At 42.3% G+C, this 20381-nt stretch overlaps 1 protein-coding gene across 2 annotated transcripts in view; it reads right to left on the bottom strand.

The window, feature by feature from the left end:
* Positions 1-20381, bottom strand: part of LOC132762992 (connector enhancer of kinase suppressor of ras 2-like) — a 433687-nt gene that overhangs the window by 153645 nt on the left and 259661 nt on the right. For both annotated transcript variants that reach the window (XM_060756293.2, XM_060756292.2), the window contains exons 9-11: positions 20156-20302; positions 12430-12563; positions 8550-8761 (exon numbers count right to left, since the gene is read on the bottom strand). In XM_060756293.2, coding sequence (XP_060612276.2) covers positions 8550-8761; positions 12430-12563; positions 20156-20302 — 493 coding nt within the window. The remainder of the gene's footprint in view (positions 1-8549; positions 8762-12429; positions 12564-20155; positions 20303-20381) is intronic.

The following is a 20381-nucleotide window of genomic DNA, read 5'->3' as shown; positions in this document are numbered from 1 at the left end:
GAATAAGGGGAGTGTTCTCGAGCGAAGGAGTGTGGCTGGTTGAGCGGGGGCGACCGGGGCAGATGGAGTCTCAAAATGGTATGAACCAGGAGGGGGGGAGGGGGAGGCCATAACCGGGGAGCTAATTGTGGAGTTCACACGGGGACCTGATGGAGTATGGCGACAAGGAACCCCGGAGGCAAATAAGGGGCGTATCTGGGGGTCCATAACTACCCTCCTAATGGTAATGCCCCATTTCTTTAAGACAGAGCGCTTTGCCATAAGCTCTCCGAGCCATGAATTGTCTTCTGGTGTTATTTGAAGATGGGAGGAACGGTCAGATGATTGGTAGTCCCTCCATAACCACACTATGGCTTCTAGTCTTATATCCTGTTGTCTTTTACCCAGGATTTGGGCCAAGGAATTACAAACTGCCCTCTTAGAGGTCCATCTGCCTCTGTTTACCAATTGGTCAGCAATGTCCACCGCGAACATGTCAGTTTGTAGATGATGATCCTGAGTGCAGGCTGCGGTTGGCTGAACCAAAAGATCTGTTGTTATATTATTGATCGTCCTCTGAGCGGCCATCATAGACCGCTGCCACTCCACAATGTTCTCAATCCTATGACTGCCCAAAGATTCTCCCCTTCCCTCAGTCAACTCATCATTCAATCCTCGTTCAGCCCCCAGATCCCCAAGGTCCGACATGCTTTGATCTTCTGCCTTCTTAAAAATGGTTGTGTTTGGGTGGAAAGAATCTGGAAACTGTATCCTGCAGAAGAAACATAATTCTTCTGCAGGGTATTCCAGGTTGGGTATGACCAAGGCAGAATATAGGAGAAGTATGATTTCCCTGGATGTAGACACTATTCTGCCTTGGTCAGGCCACACCTGGAAGCACACTGATGTTGACTCTAAGCCTGAATGTGTCCAGAGAAGGGCGACTCAAAGAAACAAGGGTCTGGAGAACAAGCCTTATGAGGAGTGGCTTAAAGAGCTGAGCATGTTTAGCCTGCAGAAAAGAAGGCTGAGAGGAGACATGTATAAATATGTGAGGGGAAATCATAGAGAGGGGGGGGGGGGGACAAGCTTGTTTTCTGCTGCCCTGGAGACTAGGACACAGAACAATGGCTTCAAACTACAGGAAAGGAGAACCCACCTGAACATTAGGAATAACTTCCTAACTGTGAGAACTGTTCAGCAGTGAAACTCTCTGATTCGGAGTGTCGTGGAGGCTTTTTTTGGAGGCTTTTACACAGAGGCTGACTGGCCATCTGTTGGGGGTCCTTTGAATGTGATTTTCCTGCTTCTTGCCAGGAGGTTAGACTGGATGGCCCATGAGGTCTCTTCCAACTCTATGATTCTCAGATCTTAATTCATAAGAATGTGCAAGTTGTAATTATATCCACTAAAGTTTCCTCCATCTTATTTGAAAAGTGTTGGCAATACTCTCAAACATAGTCTTTGCACAACAACTTCCCTCTTTAGCTTTGCTTAGGGTCCATCCTGCAGAACATATCAGAGGAACTTATAAGCTTGGCTACTCCTTTGTGTCTTCATCGCTGCTCTTAAAATGTTTATTAAGCTGCTCTCATTTGTGATGATTTTAATGGACCAGCATTTGGTCTTCATTTCAAAAGAAGCTAGAAAAGGCACTTTTGATCTCAAAGCTTTGCTTTCAGTGTTCAATAGCTGTTGCTTGGCATTGTTTTGCCACAGATATCAAATAGTCACTGTGCTCTGTTTTTCCAACTCTCCAGGCAGGCAAGTGCCCATTCTTCTATTTCTCATGGGGTTTCTCCATGGGTTTCTCCTGTTTCTTTTATATCTGCCTGTCTACTTGTAAAGTCACTTGAGCCATGACCTCATTGCTAGATCTTTGGAACATCTGCCAGAGAAAAGTCACAGATGTTTCACCTTGGGCACAGAAAGAGATCTCCTTTCCCTCATCTTCTTTTTGCTTATGCAGCCTTTTTCTGTACTGCTCTACCTCCAAGGAGCACGGGGCAATTTAATCTTCACAACAAACCTTTGAAATCTAAGGCAGTGTTTCTCAAACTTCCCAATGCCACGACCCCTTAATACAGTTCCTCAGGTTGTGGTGACACCCAACCATAACATTATTTTCGTTGCTACTGTTATGAATTGTAATGTAAATATTTGATATGCAGGATGTATTTTTATTCACTTCACCAAATTTGGCACAAATACCCAATACACCCAAATTTGAATACTGGTGGGGTTGGTGGAGGGATTGATTTTGTCGTTTGGTAGTTGTAGTTGCTGGGATTTATATTTAACCTACAATCAAAGAGCATTCTGAACTTCACCAATGATGGAATTGAACCAAACTTGTCACACAGAACTCCCATAATGAACAGAAAATACTGGAAGGGTTTGGTGGGTATTGACCTTGAGTTTGGGAGTTGTAGTTCACCTACATCCAGAGGGCACTGTGGACTCAAACAATGATGGATCTGGACCAAACTTGGCATGAATAATCAATATGCCCAAATGTGAGCACTGGTGGAGTGTGAGGAAAATAGAAAATAGAGTTGTAGTTGCTGGGATTTATAGTTTCACCTACTGTCCTGAGTTGCCCTTCAAAAAACAGCCTTTAGACAATTTTGAAAGTAAAAGAAAAATGCTTTACTCCAGCAAACACAAGTGATAAGCAAATGCAATTGAAATGTGCAAAAGAAAACAAGGAAATCTTAATCCAGACACAAATTCATGTCTCTTATGAAGTCCCAAAAGAAACACCAGTCTTCCATCAGACAACAGACGATGAACTAAGTTCTTAGAACCAGACACAAAACAGATTCCATAGGAGTGAAAACATAAGTATCAGGGTCGTTGTTACCAGCGAAAGCTGACTCCTCCTGCTACTGATTTATAGCCCTGAATTCCCCATGCAGGAGGTGGTAGGGCATCTCCCAATTAGCTCAGCGTTTTTAGCAGCTATCCTAGCAGACCACCATCTGTGCTCTGTCTCTTTTCGTCTCTCTAGAAATGTGGACACTTTCAAACCCTCATCGTCTGATTCTTCTTCTCCCTCCAATTCCGGAGCACTTCCCTGCTCCCCTTCCTCCTCTGAAGATGAGGAATCCCTAATATCTACCATCAAAGAGCATTCTGAACTGCACTAACAAGAGAATTGGGCCAATTCCTCCATGACCAACAGAAAATACTGTGTTTTCTGATGGTCTTTGGCAACCCCTCTGATACCCCCCCTCTTGACCCCCCCCCCCCGGGGTTCTGACCCCCAGGTTGAGAAACGCTGATCTAAGGAGATGATTCACAGTGTGGAGAAAATGGATAGCATCTTTCTTGCAGATGATGTCCAGAAATGAACAAAATATTCCAGGTGATATCTGACCAACGCAGAATATGAGACTTCTCAGCACTAAATCAGCATTTAGCTGCTATGTCTAATAACCAATGGTTTGTCTATTCCTTGTGAATCAGAGCCAGCTGAAGGATAATTGTAAGGGAAATGTTGTAGCTTTGAAAGAAAAATGGTTCTGTACATCATACAGGTTCCAGACAGATTCCTGGTACATCTCCCAGACATCCATCTCTCAGCGTCTCCTTTATTGTCATTTCTTCTGACAGCTAGTCAAAAAATTAAAAGAGCAAGAGCAAAAGCTAATGAGTTTCCAGGCCAACGTTTCTCTTTGCAATTGATTACCAATCAACTTCGGAACATTTCCAAGTGAAAACAAAGAAGCGAAGCGCTCTGCATAATCACAGAATAATTCTGATGCTCATGAAGGCCCCTTGAAAAAATGCTATCATCCTCTGCTCATCCTCCTTCCAAATGGAAGGAATTGCCACAGGTGGAAATGATACATCATTGGTAAACTTCCCAAGGGCTCCATTCACATTACAATCAAGGTCACGTAGGGCTAGGAGAACCTATTTGTATTTGCCTATGTAGTTTAGTACTGCTTCTCTGGAGCTGGTTTTTGCACAGCTCCAAGGCCTGAAAGAGGGAAGGGATATATTGCAAATAGAGTTTGGATTTCAGCCTTTCAGTTAAAACAATCTTGGACCTCATCATAAGTTGCACTAGAAGTTATGCCAACCTTTCTTTTTTGCTTATATGGCAATTTAGGAGCTTGATGGTCTTAAATTGCTCATCTAGACAAATTCAAGGAGGACAATGGCCAAATGGCTGAAGAACCCAAGAACGGATCCATAAATAGCATGGCAATGAATAAAGGTTACTCGAGGGAGATGATATCAGCTCTTGTCTTCATGTCCTGCTGGTAGGATTCCCAGAATACGAGAGGAATCCATCCGCTTTAGCTTTTCTTAAAAAAGTAAATTTGCATGAGTCTTCATCTCCCAGACTGAACGTGGAACCAAATGACAGACCACCTTGAACACACCTATCTCCTCTATGTCCAGAAGCTCACCATTGTTAGGCTTGGAAGGAAGACCTCCATGGAAACCCAGGAATCTTTATATAAGGATAGGGGGAAAAATATGGAGCTCTAGTTAAAGGTAAAGGCTTTTCCCTGACATTAAGTCCGACTCTGGGGGTTGGTGCTCATCTCCATTTCTAAGCTGAAGAGCCGGTGTTGTCTGTAGTCACCTCCAAGGTCATGTGGCTGGCATGACTGCATGGAGTGCTGTTACCTTCCATCTGGAGTGGTACCTATTGATCTACTCACATTTGCATGTTTTCGAACTGTTAGGTTGGCAGAAGCTGGGGCAAACAGTGAAAGCTCACACCACTCCCTGGATTCGAACCTGTGACCTTTCAGTCAACAAGTTTAGCAGCTCAGTGGTTTAACCCACTGCACCACCAGGTACTTCCAGTTATATTTGATCACAATGGATTAGATGGAAAACTGTCTTATTATTATTGTTATTGTTATCTATACCTTGCTTTATATCTCCCAAAGGAGACTCAAAGTGGGTCATACTCCCTTTAAGTTAGTTTTCTGTATTCCTTCTTTTGTGACTGCAAATTCATGTTTCTGGTATTACATTGTAGGCTTGCAAATTTTGGCAAAACCTCAATCCATTTCTGCTGGATGGATACCTGCAGACCTCCATCTCCATTTTCCTACAACTTCCAAAAATGGGTGGGTAGTCGGATAGCCATTTTTGGTCTGCAGCTGAAAACTGTGGCTAGATCTGGCCCATTAGCATCAGTGGGGAACTTACAAGGTTTCCCTTTCCGTTCCTGGGACCCTTTCCTTTATTCCTTCAAGGAAGCCTGGGTGTCAGCAGCAGGGTTAAGAAAGCACTCTATCTACCCCATTATGTGACAGTGGGGTGGGGGGTGACTTCCCACAGTCTCCCATATTTTTCATTAAGACCTGGATTAAAAGCATTAAGATACCACTCTTTCTGCACCCCCTTCTCTTCTGTCTATAGAGGAGACCGGGTTTAATGCTTTGTTAAAGATGTTTCTTTCTACTCTAGAGGAGACACGTTGCAGGCAAGCATGCTCTCTCCCTTTATGCAGCTTCCAAGGCATTTAAGGAGGCTTCCCACTTCCCAGGGAAGAAAGACTAATCGACCTGGAGTTATCCTCCATGGGCTTCCTTAAAAAAACCCTTCTTTTTCTCAGGCCCTGTCTGGAGTGGGCACGCTTCAATCTCCAGGTTTAATGCTTCCTTAAAGCTGTTTCTTCTTTCTACTCTAGAGGAGAGGTAACTAGGTGGGAGTCGTTTTCAGAGAATGAGGGTTTTCTTTTTGTTTGCTGGGATTAATAATAATAATAATAATATCTTATCTTTTAGAAGTATTTGAAGGAGAGAAAGGGAAGAAGAAGCTAAAAGGTTGACTCTCCAAGCCTCCAAATGCACGTGTACACTCCACCCACCTGTCCTGTACATTCCCAACTCCCAGTTAGTCCTAATAAATAAACAGAATCAAGAAAATAAAGGAAAAACATTAAATTGTGTTGCCGAATAGGGGAGGAGAAGCTGAGATCGGCTGTCACATGTTCCCGTTTCGGACGGGAATCTGTGACGGCTGGCTCCTTGCTGTTATGGGCACCTGAATAAACAAGAAGCCGGATTGGCCGAAGGAAATGGTTAAATGATGACCTGAAGCCCAGTTGAGCTATCCTTCCTGGACTACCTTAAAAATCCCCTCTCTTTTCTCTCTTGTCTCCTGCATATGTCATCAGTTGGAGACCCCTCCCCCTATCAGCAACTGCTGCTCTGAGCCAGAGTGAAGACAGGGGAGGCCAGGGGACAGTTCCACCTTGTCTCCTGTGCTATGCTAATATATAATATATAATATAATATATTGTATATACATATAATATTTATAATATCATAATGTAATACAGTATAATAGTAATAATAATAAGATATTATATATATATATATATATATATATATATATAATATTACATGTAATATTGCTAATAATATTACAATATAATTGTATAGTACAATATAGTGATGTATAGCGCTGATATTGTAGTGTGCTAATGGTATAATGCAGGGGTCCTCAAACTAAGATCCTCAAACTAAGATCCTATAGGCATAACACAGTGTATAGTGAACAACAACCAGTTGTTTACGAAGATTACACATACATAACATAAAGAGTCTTTTGGTGTAAGAGTCTTTTGTCTTCAGGGCATAAGATCCCTTGCTTTAGAGTAAGCGTAATGTAAAGAGTCTTTCTTGGTGTAAAACCAACTTCTCTTCAGGCCACATGGATGTGGATATCCGTGTATAATGAACCGAAAATTTTCTAAAGCAAGGGATCTTATGCCCTGAAGACAAGTTGTCTTTACACCAAAAGACTCTTTATGTTATGTATGTGTAATCTTCGTAAACAACTGGTTGTTGTTCATTATACACTGTGTTATGCCTATACCATATAAATTTGTCGTTTGTTGAATATTATACTATACAAACTGTTAGGCAATATCGACCGTTGTCATTTATGTACCACAACTTTTAGTGGATTTGTGTTTTTTGTATTGTTGGGAATCCATTGTCTTCTTGTGTCCTCAAACTAAGGCCCGGGGGCCGGATGCGGCCCTCCAAGGTAATTTACCCGGCCCTCGCTCAGGGTCAACCTAAGTGTGTAATGACTCAAAAGCACATAACAACAACAACAACAACAACAACAACAATCCTATCTCATCAGCAGGCCCACACTTCCCACTGAAATACTAATAAGTTTATATTTTTAAAAATTGTTCTTCATTTTAATTATTGTATTGTTTTTAAGTGTTTTTTGCACTACAAATAAGATATGTGACCTGTGCATAGGAATTCATTCATGGGTTTTTTCAAATTATAATCTGGCCCTCCAACAGTTTGAGGGACCGTGACCTGGCCCTCTATTTAAAAGGTTTGAGGACCCCTGGTATAATGTATATACATTATCTCTTATAAGTCGCTCTGAGTCCTCTTCGAGGTGAGAAGGGCAGCATATAAATGTCACAAATAAACAAACAAACAAACAAACAAACAAATAAAACAGATCTGGGCTCAATCCGAAGCAAAAAAAAAGTGTCTTTGACAATATACAAACATTCAGACTTAAAAAAGTTCTCGGGCACTTAACAATAAGCAACTGTTTGGAAGAGTAATAAAAGCAAGTATTGCTATTGACAATGGAAGAGCTGCAGAATTCATCCGAAGGCAAACTACTATGACAAATCAAAGTGCTATGAATGTGGAGAAGCAGGACACTTAAGCTATGCTTGTCCTAAGAATATGCTAGGAGAACGTGAGCCACCCAAAAAGAAAGAAAAGAAGAAAAAGAAGAAAATAGCTGAACCAGAAGAAGAAATTGAGGATGAAGAAGAGAGTGAAGATGAAGGAGAAGACCCTGCTCTTGACAGCCTCAGTCAAGCTATAGCTTTCCAGCAAGCTAAAATTGAAGAAGAGCAACAAAGGGCAATACAGATTGCAGGTGAAACCTCAACATCAGATTCAAGACGACCACGGATCAAGAAAAGTGCATATTTTAGTGATGAGGAAGAACTTAGCGACTGATTTGTATTAGATACATACCTATGACATGTGTATATTTGTAGAGATTGTGTGACTGCTAAAACTTCCTTGCCATTGTAAATAAAAAGTATATTACTGGAAAAAAGTGTATGTTTCTAAATTGCAGACAGTAGGTTTTATTCTGTGTTGGCTATACATCTCATAACATATCAATATAATAAAATTCTATATGAAACAGGCACAGAAAGGGACCTAGAGATGGGAAAGGGGGGATGTACATGATGGGCTTGGCAAATCCCATTATCCTTACCTTAGAAATATTTGATTGAAAAGTGTGTGAAATGCGAAACTAGGCTTAATGAAATGTTGGTCTCAACCAGCAGCTCTCACTTGTCTTATGATGGAGCAAAACCACAACCATGTAGTCAGATCTTATAAATACTTGCAGATATTAGATTGTGGTCATATAAATCTGTTAAGTTTTAATCATGGCACATTAGCATGATGGTTTCCATTAACCTATTACCAGCAAGGAAGAGCATTTCCAGCTGAACGTTGGCAATGAATCAGCCTATCAATGGAATAAAGCTTGCAACTGTAAAAGGTCAAAGGCAGGAAGCGTACCATGCGTGGGTGTCTTCTCTCTCCGCCGCACACCTGTGGCTCTTCCTCTTTCATATTCAGAGCTCACTGGATGGCCCTCGCCTTCTATTAACGTGTAATACTTTCCGGTTTCGTGTTCCAAAAAGTAGCTTGGAGACTCTGAACCCTTCATCCCAGACTTCCCGATGCCATATTTACTGATGTCATCGCAAGACACGATCCCAATGTCATCCCTAAGAAGAGAGAAAGAAGTGAGGCAAATGGCTTGTTGGCAACCAATGGTCTACAAGGAGATCAACGTGGTTTTTCTAAAATACAAACAATTAAAATGGAATAGACTATTGTATCCTGCTTTGTCTTAGAAGGATCGCAAGAGTGTCCAACTCAGTTCAAAAATAAATAATAAAGGGAGAGAGAAAACCAAAGGTTGGTGCTTGAAAACACTTGGCAGCTCGTTGTAGGTTTTTTTGGGCTATATGGCCATGGTCTGGAGGCATTCTCTCCTGACGTTTCGCCTGCATCTATGGCAAGCATCCTCAGAGGTAGTGAGGTGAGGTGATGCCTCCAGACCATGGCCATATAGCCCGAAAAAAACTACACCAACCCTCTTGGCAGCTCATCTGGAGCCTTCTCTTGTGTCATTCTTCTCTGGGTCTCTTTTAGAAACTGGTATGCTCTAAGTTTCAACCTAGCAAAGTTAAACAAAAGCCTCAGGTTCCAGGAAAGTGCAGTAGAAAAAGTCCAGAGAAATGTTGGGTCAAGGAGTAGAGCTATCCTCCTTGGACTACCTTAAACATCCCCTCTCTTTTCTCTACTGACTGCAATCTCCTTTCTGCTTCAGGTTTTGCCTCCTTAAAGCTGTTTCTACTTTGAGCTCTAGAGGAGAGGTAGGTTTCTCTTTTTGTTTGCTGGGATTACTTACTATCCTTAACTTTTAGAAGTATTTTCTGAAGGAGAGGAAGGGAAGGGAAAAAAAGAAGAAGCTAAAAGGGTGACTCTGCAAGCCCCCAATCGTGCATGCGCACCTCATACACTGTCCCTCGGGTCCCCAACTCCCATCCAGTCCCACTAAATAAAAAGAATCAGGAAAATAAAGGAAAATAAAAAAGATTTAACTATGATGCTGAAGAGGGGAGGAGGAGCCATGATCAGCTGCCATTTCATAGAATCATAGAATCAAAGAGTTGGAAGAGACCTCATGGGCCATCCAGTCCAACCCTCTGCCAAGAAGCAGGAATATTGCATTCAAATCACCCCTGACAGATGGCCATCCAGCCTCTGTTTAAAAGCTTCCAAAGAAAGTTGGTCCCTTTTCGGATGATAATCCGTTACGGCTGGGTCCTTGCCAGGCCCGTAGCCAGGATTTCGATTCGGGGGGGGGGGGGGCTGAGTTTTTTTTCAGGGGGGGTTTCGGGGGGGGGTGAGTTTCGGGGGAGGGGCTGAGTCTGAGTGAAAGAGAGTCTACCCTAGCAAACCTTTTGTATCATTACCCCAATACCCCCATGCATATGGGATATATTGAGTATGGTGATCAGATCATGATATGAATAAACATAACAGTTTAAATAATGCACCAGTAAGGCCTTTTCGCGAACCACCATGAGAATTTCGGGGGGGGGGGGGGGTTGAAGCCCCTCAAGCCCCCCCCCTCCCGGCTACATGGCTGGTCCTTGCCTTTATGGATACTGGATCAAACTGAAGAAGCCAGATTGGCTGAAGGGAATGGCTAAAAACGGATCCGGGGTCAAGTCTATTGGTAGGTAGCCCTTTCTCGGAATGACTGAAAGGAATAGGGATGTATTTGTGTATTTCTGAGGACAATTTCAAAATTGCAAACCCATACCTAATGGGCAAGATTATGATACAAATTACATATTTTTATTTTATTTTAATGAACATTTCATAAGTATTTGTTTGCAAAAAGAAATCATGCAAAAATACATTTTGGTGCAAAATTTAATTTGGGGAGGGGGCACAGTGTAATATTTCCTGCACACACTCTTTTGTGCCCAAAATAACAATGAAGGAACCCCTGGAAAGTGTACTTTATAGCCCTAGTCTGAAAAGAAAAAGATCAGAATAAATTGCGGCTGGTGAGGGATGAAAAGAGTAACAACAAAAAAAGAGGACTTCTTGAAGTATGTCTGATTGAAGAGGAAGGGACTGTTGCTCAATAAGGATGATGAAATATTAATGCGGACAAAAGTAGATCTTCTCAGCTCTTGTGTTGCTTTTGTCTCTCCTGTAAAGTGGAGCGGTGTCCTGTCTTCCAGAAATAATGCAACTGGCAGAGAATCAAAACTGTGGTTAAGAACTTCTAAGCAATTGGTCAGGAAATCAATAGCTACCTTAGAGAAGTTCAAGTCTGCAAGGACAGGAGTCTTAAAGGTTAGTCGAGTATATTAAACAAACTTGCTAGATACTTTGAACAGTCATATCTACTCAGGTCGAAAGACAAACAGAGAAACCCAAGGAAGGAGAACCCCAGAACATTTTTTCATCCTCCTCTCTCATTAAGAACAGTATTGGCTTTGTATTGTCAAAGGCTTTCATGTCTGGAATCACTGGGTTGTTGTAGCCCAAAAAACCTACAACAACCCAATATTGGCTTTGTATATTTGTCAGGCATGTTGGCTTTCCCTTTCTTTACTATGAGTAAGGGAGACACAGTGCTGGATTAAACCACTAAGCTGCAGAACTTGCTGACTGAAAGGTCGGTGGTTCGAATCTGCAGGACGTGGTGAGCTCCTGCTGTTAGCCCCAGCTCCTGCCAACATAGCAGTTCGAAAACATGCAAATAGGAGTAGATCAATAGGTATTGCCTAGGTGGGAAGGTGATGGGACTTCATGCAAATCATGCTGGCCACATGACTTTGGAGGTGTCTATGGACAACGCTGGTTCTTCAGCTTAGAAATACTGATGAACACTATCCCCCAGAGTCGGACTCGACTAGATTTAATGTCAAGGGGAACAGACTGTGCTCTGGCATCACAAGATGCAGAGCCAATCTTAAGAAATGGGGCTACAAAGTGGAATCCATGACATGCGAGTGTGGAGAAGAGCCAATCACTGACCACCTGCTGCAATGCAACCTAGTTAAGTGCCAGTGCTTCCACTGGGTCATCTGACCACAGAAGGGTTGGGGGCGCAATCCATCTCCCCATCCCATCCCTGACTTACAATATAGACCAGGCATGGGCAAACTTCAGCCCTCCAGGTGCTTTGGACTTCAACTCCCACAATTCCTAACAGCCTACTGGCTGTTAGGAATTGTGGGAGTTGAAGTCCAAAACACCTGGAGGGCTGAAGTTTGCCCATGCCTGGTCTAAACTATTAAGTTAACTATTAAACTATCCTGCTACGATCCACCTAGGGCCCTAAGATCATCTGAGGAGACCCTGCTCATTGTCCCCCCATTGTCACAAGGGACAGGGGCCTTTTCTGTGGTGGCCCCCGGCTGTGGAACTCCCTCCCGAGTGAAATTAGATCTGCTGTATCCCTCTTGACCTTCCGGAAACAAGTATAATAATGGCTATGGGATCAGGCCTTTGGAGAATAGGCTGACCTGCTGACGTGTTGACTTATTTAGAACTGATGTATTGCCCTTGGATAATGATTTAAATTGGTGACTACTGACTATTTATTGTCTGTTTTTATATTGTTTATATGGTTTTATACTGTTTATACTGTTTTATATTGTTATTATTACATTGCTGTTAATTGTATATTTATGTTTTGATGTGGCTGCCATGGGGTGCTACTTTGTTAGCCGGCCTGAGTCCCTCTGCGGAGATTGAGAAAGGACGGGATAGAAAAGCCCTAAATAAATAAATAATAATAAATAAGTCTGAATTGTTTATCTTGTAGTCTATGGTTCTGGTGTCCACATGCAAAGTATACCTGGGGCCATAAAGTCCTGACATGGGGGAGAGGATGAAAACATCTTGGAGAGTCGAGTTGTCCATTTTGGAGCTCAAGCCCATTGTGCTCGTTGGCGTGGTGGAATTGCTCGTTGGGCTGGTTGGAATGACAGGCTGGAGAAAGGGAGGCAGAGGGTGAAAGAGAAGAAAAAGAGAGACAGAAAGAACAGATTGAGTAAAGTAGTCCCTTCTAGCGATTTGCGCCTCCCCCCTCCCTTCGCCGCATGCTCTTTTCTGCAGCAAAAGCTGGCATGTGCATTGGCCTGTCTGGCATCACTTCCTTGGAAGCTTTCTCATGGTTGGCTCTAACAAAAAATTCTCCCCAAAGAGAGATTTGTGGAAATATCTCTATCTCACAGAATCCCTGGAAGCTTAGAGTTATTTGGAAGGCGATGCCTCAGTGGAAGGAAACCAATCTCTCTGTCCCACTAAAGATGTTCTTTCACACTCACATATATCTCAACGTATTATGCACAATAAAAATGTAGGTTATAATTCAGTTACGCAACACGAAGAACATCCAAGATTTAACCCAGGGATATCTCAAGGATTAGGGAATCATAGCCCATGGGTCAGAAGCAGGAAAATAGCATTCAAAGCACCCCTGACAGATGGCCATCCAACCTCTGTTTCAAAGCCTTCAAAGAAGGATCCTCCACCACACTCTGGGGCAGAGAGTTCCACTGCTGAATGGCTCTCACAGTCAGGAAGTTCTTCCTCATGTTCAGGTGGAATATCCTTTACTGTAGCTTGAAGTCATTGTTCCTTCTCGTAGTCTCCAGGGCAGCAGAAAACAAGCTTGCTCCCTCCTCCCTATGACTTCCCCCCACATATTTATACATGGCCCTCATCATGTCTCCTCTCAGCCTTTTTTTTTCAGGCTAAACATGCCCAGCTCTTTAAGCCACTCCTCATGGGGATTGCTCTCCAGACCCTTGATCATTTTAGTCACCCTCCTCTGGACACATTCCAGCTTGTCAACATCTCCTTTCAATTGTGGAAAGGAAAGATCAGAATTTTTGGAATGCTACTGGTCACATTGGGTTGGATCCAGATCCACTCATGAGTCAAACAGAACCATTGAAATGGGTTGACTGGAAAAATATGTGTCGGCAGCTGATTGGCTTAGCATGCCAGGAGCCAGAATTCCGATCGGCTACTGTCTCTGGTTTGCTGCTGAGACAAATGGTTTTAACTGCCACTTTCACCTCAGAGATTGAAGAGAGCGCTGACTGGAAATAGCTGTCAACTCTCTGAAGCCTGATCATTTCTAAGGCATGAAGCATATTTTAAAGATTGTTTAAAAGGACTGTTTATTCCCTCTGCTTTCTGTGTGAATTCAGAGATACTGCTATATATATATATATATATATATATATATATATATAGCCATTCCCTGCCACGCATTGCTGTGGCCCAGTTCGTGGACTGTTCAATTTCTAGGGAAATCTAGTTCAGGATATTTTTGGCTAGATTCCTAAGGGGCAGTTTGGGGAGTTACTTTCAGAGATTAATTTCCTGAAGTAATTTTTTGTGGTGGAACTTTGAAGACTTGTAACCCACAAGAGTTTAAGAGTTTACTCTAACGCAACCAAAAGCTTTTTATGCCAGTATTTTCCAAAACCAATAAGCATTTGTACCTGAATTATTTCAACCTTGTTCAATAAACCTTCTTATTCTTTCATTAACTTATACCAGCCTCAGTGTGTGTACCTTTGTGGTCAAAGTATTTCTAAAGTCAGCTTCACAGCAGCCACTAAGAAACTACAGTGGCACAGTGTGTGTTAAAGAACAAACTCACAATATTACCTCAGCCTGATTAATGCTGGAATGGTAGCAGTGGAATTCATTTGAAGAAGCATCTTAAGTCTCTCAGTTCTAGTGTTTCCCAGTTCCTACCTTTTAAAATGCGAAATGTCTCTCCCCTTCTCTGCTCTAATCTCCCCTGATATTGGTCTATTCAGTGGGATATATTTCAACGATTAAAATAAAGAGAAATTTAAATATACAGCTGTTTCAACAACCATACTCCCTCGTCTTTTTGATGGCTTTATTTTAGGTGGTGCCTGTGTGTTATACATAGCTTTTACATTTTGCAGGGTTCACCATCTCTTGATGGTGCAGCAATGTAAATCAGAGAAGTATCAGTATTGTCCTTCCATAAATATTCATAAAGTGGTGTAACGAGAGTGGTTTGCTAAGGTAATTCAATGTCGGAAGGGGAGAGAACCAGAAATGGTAACTGTAAGGGAAAGAGATCCTTTCAAGAAGCCCACATGGGATCTCTGATATGAAATCATCCCACTCATATCATGCCAGGTCCCTCTGGGGATGCACGCAGCATGGTTGGCACGCCTGCCATGTTTTCTAATTAAAAGCTGACAACATCGGAATAAAACACTGTCACAGGAGAACGTTCTCCTGCTGTTACACGGCACACGATGGCAAAGCTAATGCGCTGATGGAAAACGCCGAGACAGGGCCAAGAGAGATATTTTGGAGGCTTCGTTGCATGGCTTGCTTTATCCCGCTGTACTCTGGAACCAGTTTACATGCCACATGCGCACACATACAAATTAGCATTCAGTGACAGTAGCATCCAATGTGTGAATTAGACCTCACTAATTGCACTCGGTAGCAACCTTCAAATCATGATTATGAATAATGCGGAATCATCTGTTGCTCCATAGGACAGGATTGGATTCCATGGGTGGATCTTGGAGGGCAATAAACATAGGCAAATCTTTGGGGGAAACTTCTTAAAAAGGAAAAGTACTTTGGGACTTGAATAGACTAAAAAGCATCCCTTCCCTTGCAGTAGGGATTTATAGCTTTATTTATTGCATTCTCATATACACAAAGGAAAACATTCAATAATGTTTCCCCCTCCCAAATGTAAAAAAATATTGTGGCGAAAATATTCCAAGAGTCTCACTTTGGAAAAATCTCCTAAAGATGTTCCGACTCAGTCGTTCTGCTCCCACAACTGCAATGATAAGGGAATGCTCAGCCCTACAGCAGAGAGTACACAGCAGAGCACCTGATGAACCAACCTGGACACAGCATATTATCTGAGAACGCAGAAATGCTGGACCATTCTAACAACCACCATGTCAGGCTACACAGAGAAGCCATTGAAATCCACAAGCATGTAGACAATTTCAACAGAAAGGAGGAAACCATGAAAATGAACAAAATCTGGCTATCAATATTAAAAACCTCAAAAATTATACAGTAAATAAAGAACAAAACTCAAACACAGAGGAACTCCAGACAAGAAATAATCAGGAACAGCTAATCACCTCTCAACAAAGGTTTCCCCCAGGCAATAACAAGCCACACCTGAAAACTCTCAGGCCATCAAATGCCAATCACTGTGGCTGTTAGAGCTCAGCCTGTGATTGTTTTTCAGGATCAGGGTGCTTTGGATGTGGGGAGTGATGTCAGTGAGTTTCAATATGGCAATGGTTTGGTCAAGGATATTAATGCAGAGAATGACAAGGAGATCCCTGTTCAAAGTGCAGTTTCCCATGAGAATGTCCCTGAAGGGTGTGGGGATGATGGTGTACTCCCTGAATTGTTACCAGAGAGTACCCAGGATTTGAGGCTTGAAAACAACTCTGCACCTGCAGAAGTTAATGAGCAAATAGATAGACGGTAGGAGATTAGTCAAAACAGACAAGCTGAACAGTGCCTTCGGCGGTCTGCCAGAATCTAACAGAAAAAGATAAGGGAATCTCAATTAAAGTGAAACCAATTTATGAGTGTTTGGGATAGCTTAACGAGGGGATAAAAGTTCCAAGTATGGGAAATATAGTCAGATGAAGCATGGTTTGAAATCAAGTGTAGTTCTCGTCCTTGTTTCATGAAAGCCTTGATGGGAAGATTCTTCAGTTCTTGTGGGTTTTTTCGGGCTATATGGCCATGTTCTAGAGGCATTTCTCCTGACGTTTCGCCTGCATCTATGGCAGGCTTCCTCAGAGGTCTGCTGGAGCTGGGAAAAAAGGGGTTTATATATCTGTGGACTGACCAGGGTGAGACAAAAGGCTTTTGTAAGTTGGGCTAGGTGTGAATCTTTTCAACTGACCACCTTGATTAGCATACAATGGGCTGACTGTGCCTGGAGCAAACTCTTAATGAAAGGTGCTTAGATGTCCCTGCCTGTTTTTCTCTCTGCTGTTTTAATTTTAGAATTTTTTAATACTGGTAGCCAGATTTTGTTCATTTTCATGGTTTCTTCCTTTCTGTTGAAATTGTCCACATGTTTGTGGATTTCAATGGCTTCTCTGTGTAGTCTGACATGGTGGTTGTGAGAGTGGTCCTTGTTTCTTGTTTAAGTATTTCTTGTTTCATGGTTTGGATTCTTGGATTGTATAAATGCCTTGGATTAATGTTTCCTGCTTTTCTGAATTATATTAGAGAAGTGTGGACTTTGTTTTTATGGAGTTTGCTGAACTTTACCTTGGACTATTTTTGCTCCTGCTTATCTTCTTACCTAATTGGATTTACCTAGTTCTTTAAAGTGCTTTTTACTTGCTGCTTTTTTATTATCTTCAATAAAAGGATTGTTTTCCTAACAACAGTGTGGTGTTTACATTCAGAGGGCTTTTCCTGTCCTGGAGTGCAACAGTGGCCAATTGAAACATTCACACCTAGCTTCAACAGACAAGAGTTCTTTCCTTAGATATATAAACCCCATTTTCCTAGTTTCCAACAGACCTCACAACCTCTGAGGATGCCTGCCATAGATGCAGGTGAAACATCAGGAGAGAATGCTTCTAAAACATGGCCACACAGCCCAAAAAACCTACAACAACCCAGAGTATACAGTGTTGTATATTTACTATAATAATATGCAGCATGCAGCATCTTAGATGTTTGGATGTCACTGGATTCTTCCTTTCGGGAAGTGTAACTCCGGGGCAACAGAAGTCTGTTCCTCTGACATCACCCACAAGCTGGGTTTCAAATAAATGGCCTCTGAAAACTCTTGAAGGCAGAGACATTAGGAATATAAGGCATCATTCAACAGTCAGAGCATCGATCCTTTTAGCTCAAGCACTGCCAACTTGGACTGAACATGTGCTCCAGACTTTTAAGCAGGATTATTCCTTTTCTCCCTGGAGGCTGGCATCATCTTAGATACTTATGCGCATGTAAATGTCCTTTACATAGGCATATGTGGAGGCAGGTATTCTCCCCTTCCCTCTGCAACATCCATTCACCTATCTCTCATTTCCCAAACAGCCTCTAAAGTCCTATGTAAGGCCATTCCCTGCTTTGTCTAAAAGAGCCAGGATCACAGAAGCATTCCTTGATATCAGAACCAAAGTCTACCATGAGGTGCATCTACACGGCAGAATCAATGCAGTTTGACACCATTGAGCCATTATCATTATGGTGGTATCAAACCTTACACTATATGGTATTGCAACCACTGTGTCTCATTCAATTATCAACCAAACCTGATGCTCCTTAGTTTCCAAAATCAGACAAATTCAGGTGGATTCAAAATGGAATGGCTGGGAGGCAACATTTTTTGGTAATAGCATAACTCGCCTCTTTTCCTCTATTTTGGGAAGGGGAGTAGAGGTGCTGCCTCTGTAAATGGCAATAGCAGCAACAGACCCTGCACATTGGTAGCCCTTTTATATCTCCCACAATGTGTGTATGTGTGTTGTGGGGAAGGAGAGGAAGGCAGCTGCTATATACAAACAAATGGAGAAGAGTATTCTGAGAAAAGTCTGCAGAAAAAGTTCTTTTTCAAGGGAAGAGTGGGAAAAACAAACAGACTTTTGCTTGAAAAAACATCGGGAGAAGAACCATAACATCCACACCGCACCTCTAGACGTCAAGAAGGCATTTGATTGGGTTCCATGTGATCTTATATGAATGGCATACTGCAAGTCGCTTCCGGTTTACACTTTACACAAATGATCAGCCACTGCTAGAAAGGACAGAGTTTCTTCTATGCTGACGATCATGCCATCACCGCCCAAGCAGGGAGTTTTGAAATGGTTGGACAAAAGCTCTCCGAAGCTTTAGATGCTCTTGCTGCCTATTACAGGGAAAACCATCTTATTCCTAATCCATCTAAAACACAGAAATGTGCTTTTCATCTTAAGAACAGACAAGAATCTCGAACTCTGAGGATTACTTGGGAAGGAATCCCACAGAAAAGAAAACTTTGGGCACATCTATGCTGTAGAATGAATCCACTTTAATTGCCTTGGTTCAATACTATAGATTCATGGGGACTATTGTTTTACAAGGCCTTGAGCCTTCCTTGCTAAAGGATGCTGATGCCTTACCAAACTACAAATCCCAGCATCCCATAGCATTGAGCCATGGCCATTAAATTACTGTCCCTCAGATAGGAGGTTCTCCTGAAGCAGTTTCTTCCCCTTTTGCTTTGGCTCAGCATTAATATTACCATATCATGGAAATCTAATACACAGCCTCATTTTGTCAAGGTAATTTATCCAAAAAACGGTAAGCAGACTTATAGCATAAGAATTCCTTGGAGATTTGATCCCTTCCTATGCAGGATCCTTGGGAGGTGCATGATTGGTCTTGCAACCAGGGAAAAGTGAGTGCTAGAAATAATATCATACAAAAGCTGACTGGCATAACCTGGGGATCACAACCAGACACAGTGAAGGCATCTGCCCTTGCACTACGCTACTCCGCTGCTGAGTACGCATGCCCAGTGTGGAACATGTTAAAACAGTGAATGTGGCTCTTAATGAGACATGCTGCATTATCACAGGATGCCTATGCCCTACACCATTGGAAAAATTATACTGTTTAGCTGATACCTCACCACCTGACATCCAACAGGAAATAGCAGACAACAATGAAAGGACCAAGGCAATGACATCTCTGGCTCATCCTCTGTTCGGATATCAGCCAGCACGCCAATGCCTTAAATCAAGAAATAGTTTTCGAATATCTACAGAGATACCAGCAGGAACACCTCAGCAAGCGAGAGTCCAAAAGTGGCAGGCTAAAACCCAGAACCTCAACCCTTGGCTGATAATGGATGTTGAGACTGGATTCTGATTTTACTGTTGAGGCACTAATGATTGTTATACTAATGTTTAATTGTTGATGCTATAATCTGTTTTAATTGCTTTATACTTGTCTTGTGATGTTTTGCATTGATGTTGTTAACCGCTTTGAGTCGCCTGAGAAAGGCTGAGGAGAGCGGTGTATATAAGTAAGTAAGTAAGTAAGTAAATAAATAGGGAGTGATACACTCCATCTTGGGCACACAGAAGACTAGACAACCTGGAAGGTACTGAACCGACTGCATTCTGGCACCATGAGATGCAGAACCAACCATAAGAAATGTGGCCACAAAGTAGAGTCCACGACGTGTGAGTGTGGAGAAGAACAAACTACAGACCACCTATTACAATGCAACCTGAGCCCTGCCACATGTACCATGGAGGACCTTCTTATAGCAACACCAGAGGCACTCCAAGTGGCCAACTTCTGGTCCAAGGACATTTAGTATAATGTCAAGTTTTAAAAACTTTGTTTGTGTTTTTAAATATATTACAACTGTACTCTCATTTCATTTCTGATATGATAAATAAATAAATATACCAGGGAAAATTCAATAAATATGAGAATGGTCCTGCCTTGGCCTTTAATAAAAACAATGTCCATCAGAAGGAGACCCAGCCCTAGGTGAACCTTACCTGTAAGGCTAGCGGTTTCCACCGTACGTTCTTCAGGAGGGCCGGGGCGGACACCAGGGTGTTCTGGGGCCGTTTCTTCAAGGTTAAGATCACGCCGTTTGGGTCTTCACGCAAGGCATTGACCAGGTTCTTTAACTGCCAGCCAACCTGAGGAGAAATCCCATAATGGACTTTTGAAAGATTTCCCTTCCCCTTTAGTTTCTTGAAATAGCAACGGCTGTTCTGT

Source organism: Anolis sagrei, chromosome 10, assembly GCF_037176765.1.
Source record: "Anolis sagrei isolate rAnoSag1 chromosome 10, rAnoSag1.mat, whole genome shotgun sequence".
In the NCBI taxonomy this organism is placed as follows: Eukaryota; Metazoa; Chordata; class Lepidosauria; order Squamata; family Dactyloidae; genus Anolis; species Anolis sagrei.
The sequence above is the reverse complement of the archived record's forward strand: the minus strand, read 5'-3'. Positions and strand labels throughout refer to the sequence as shown.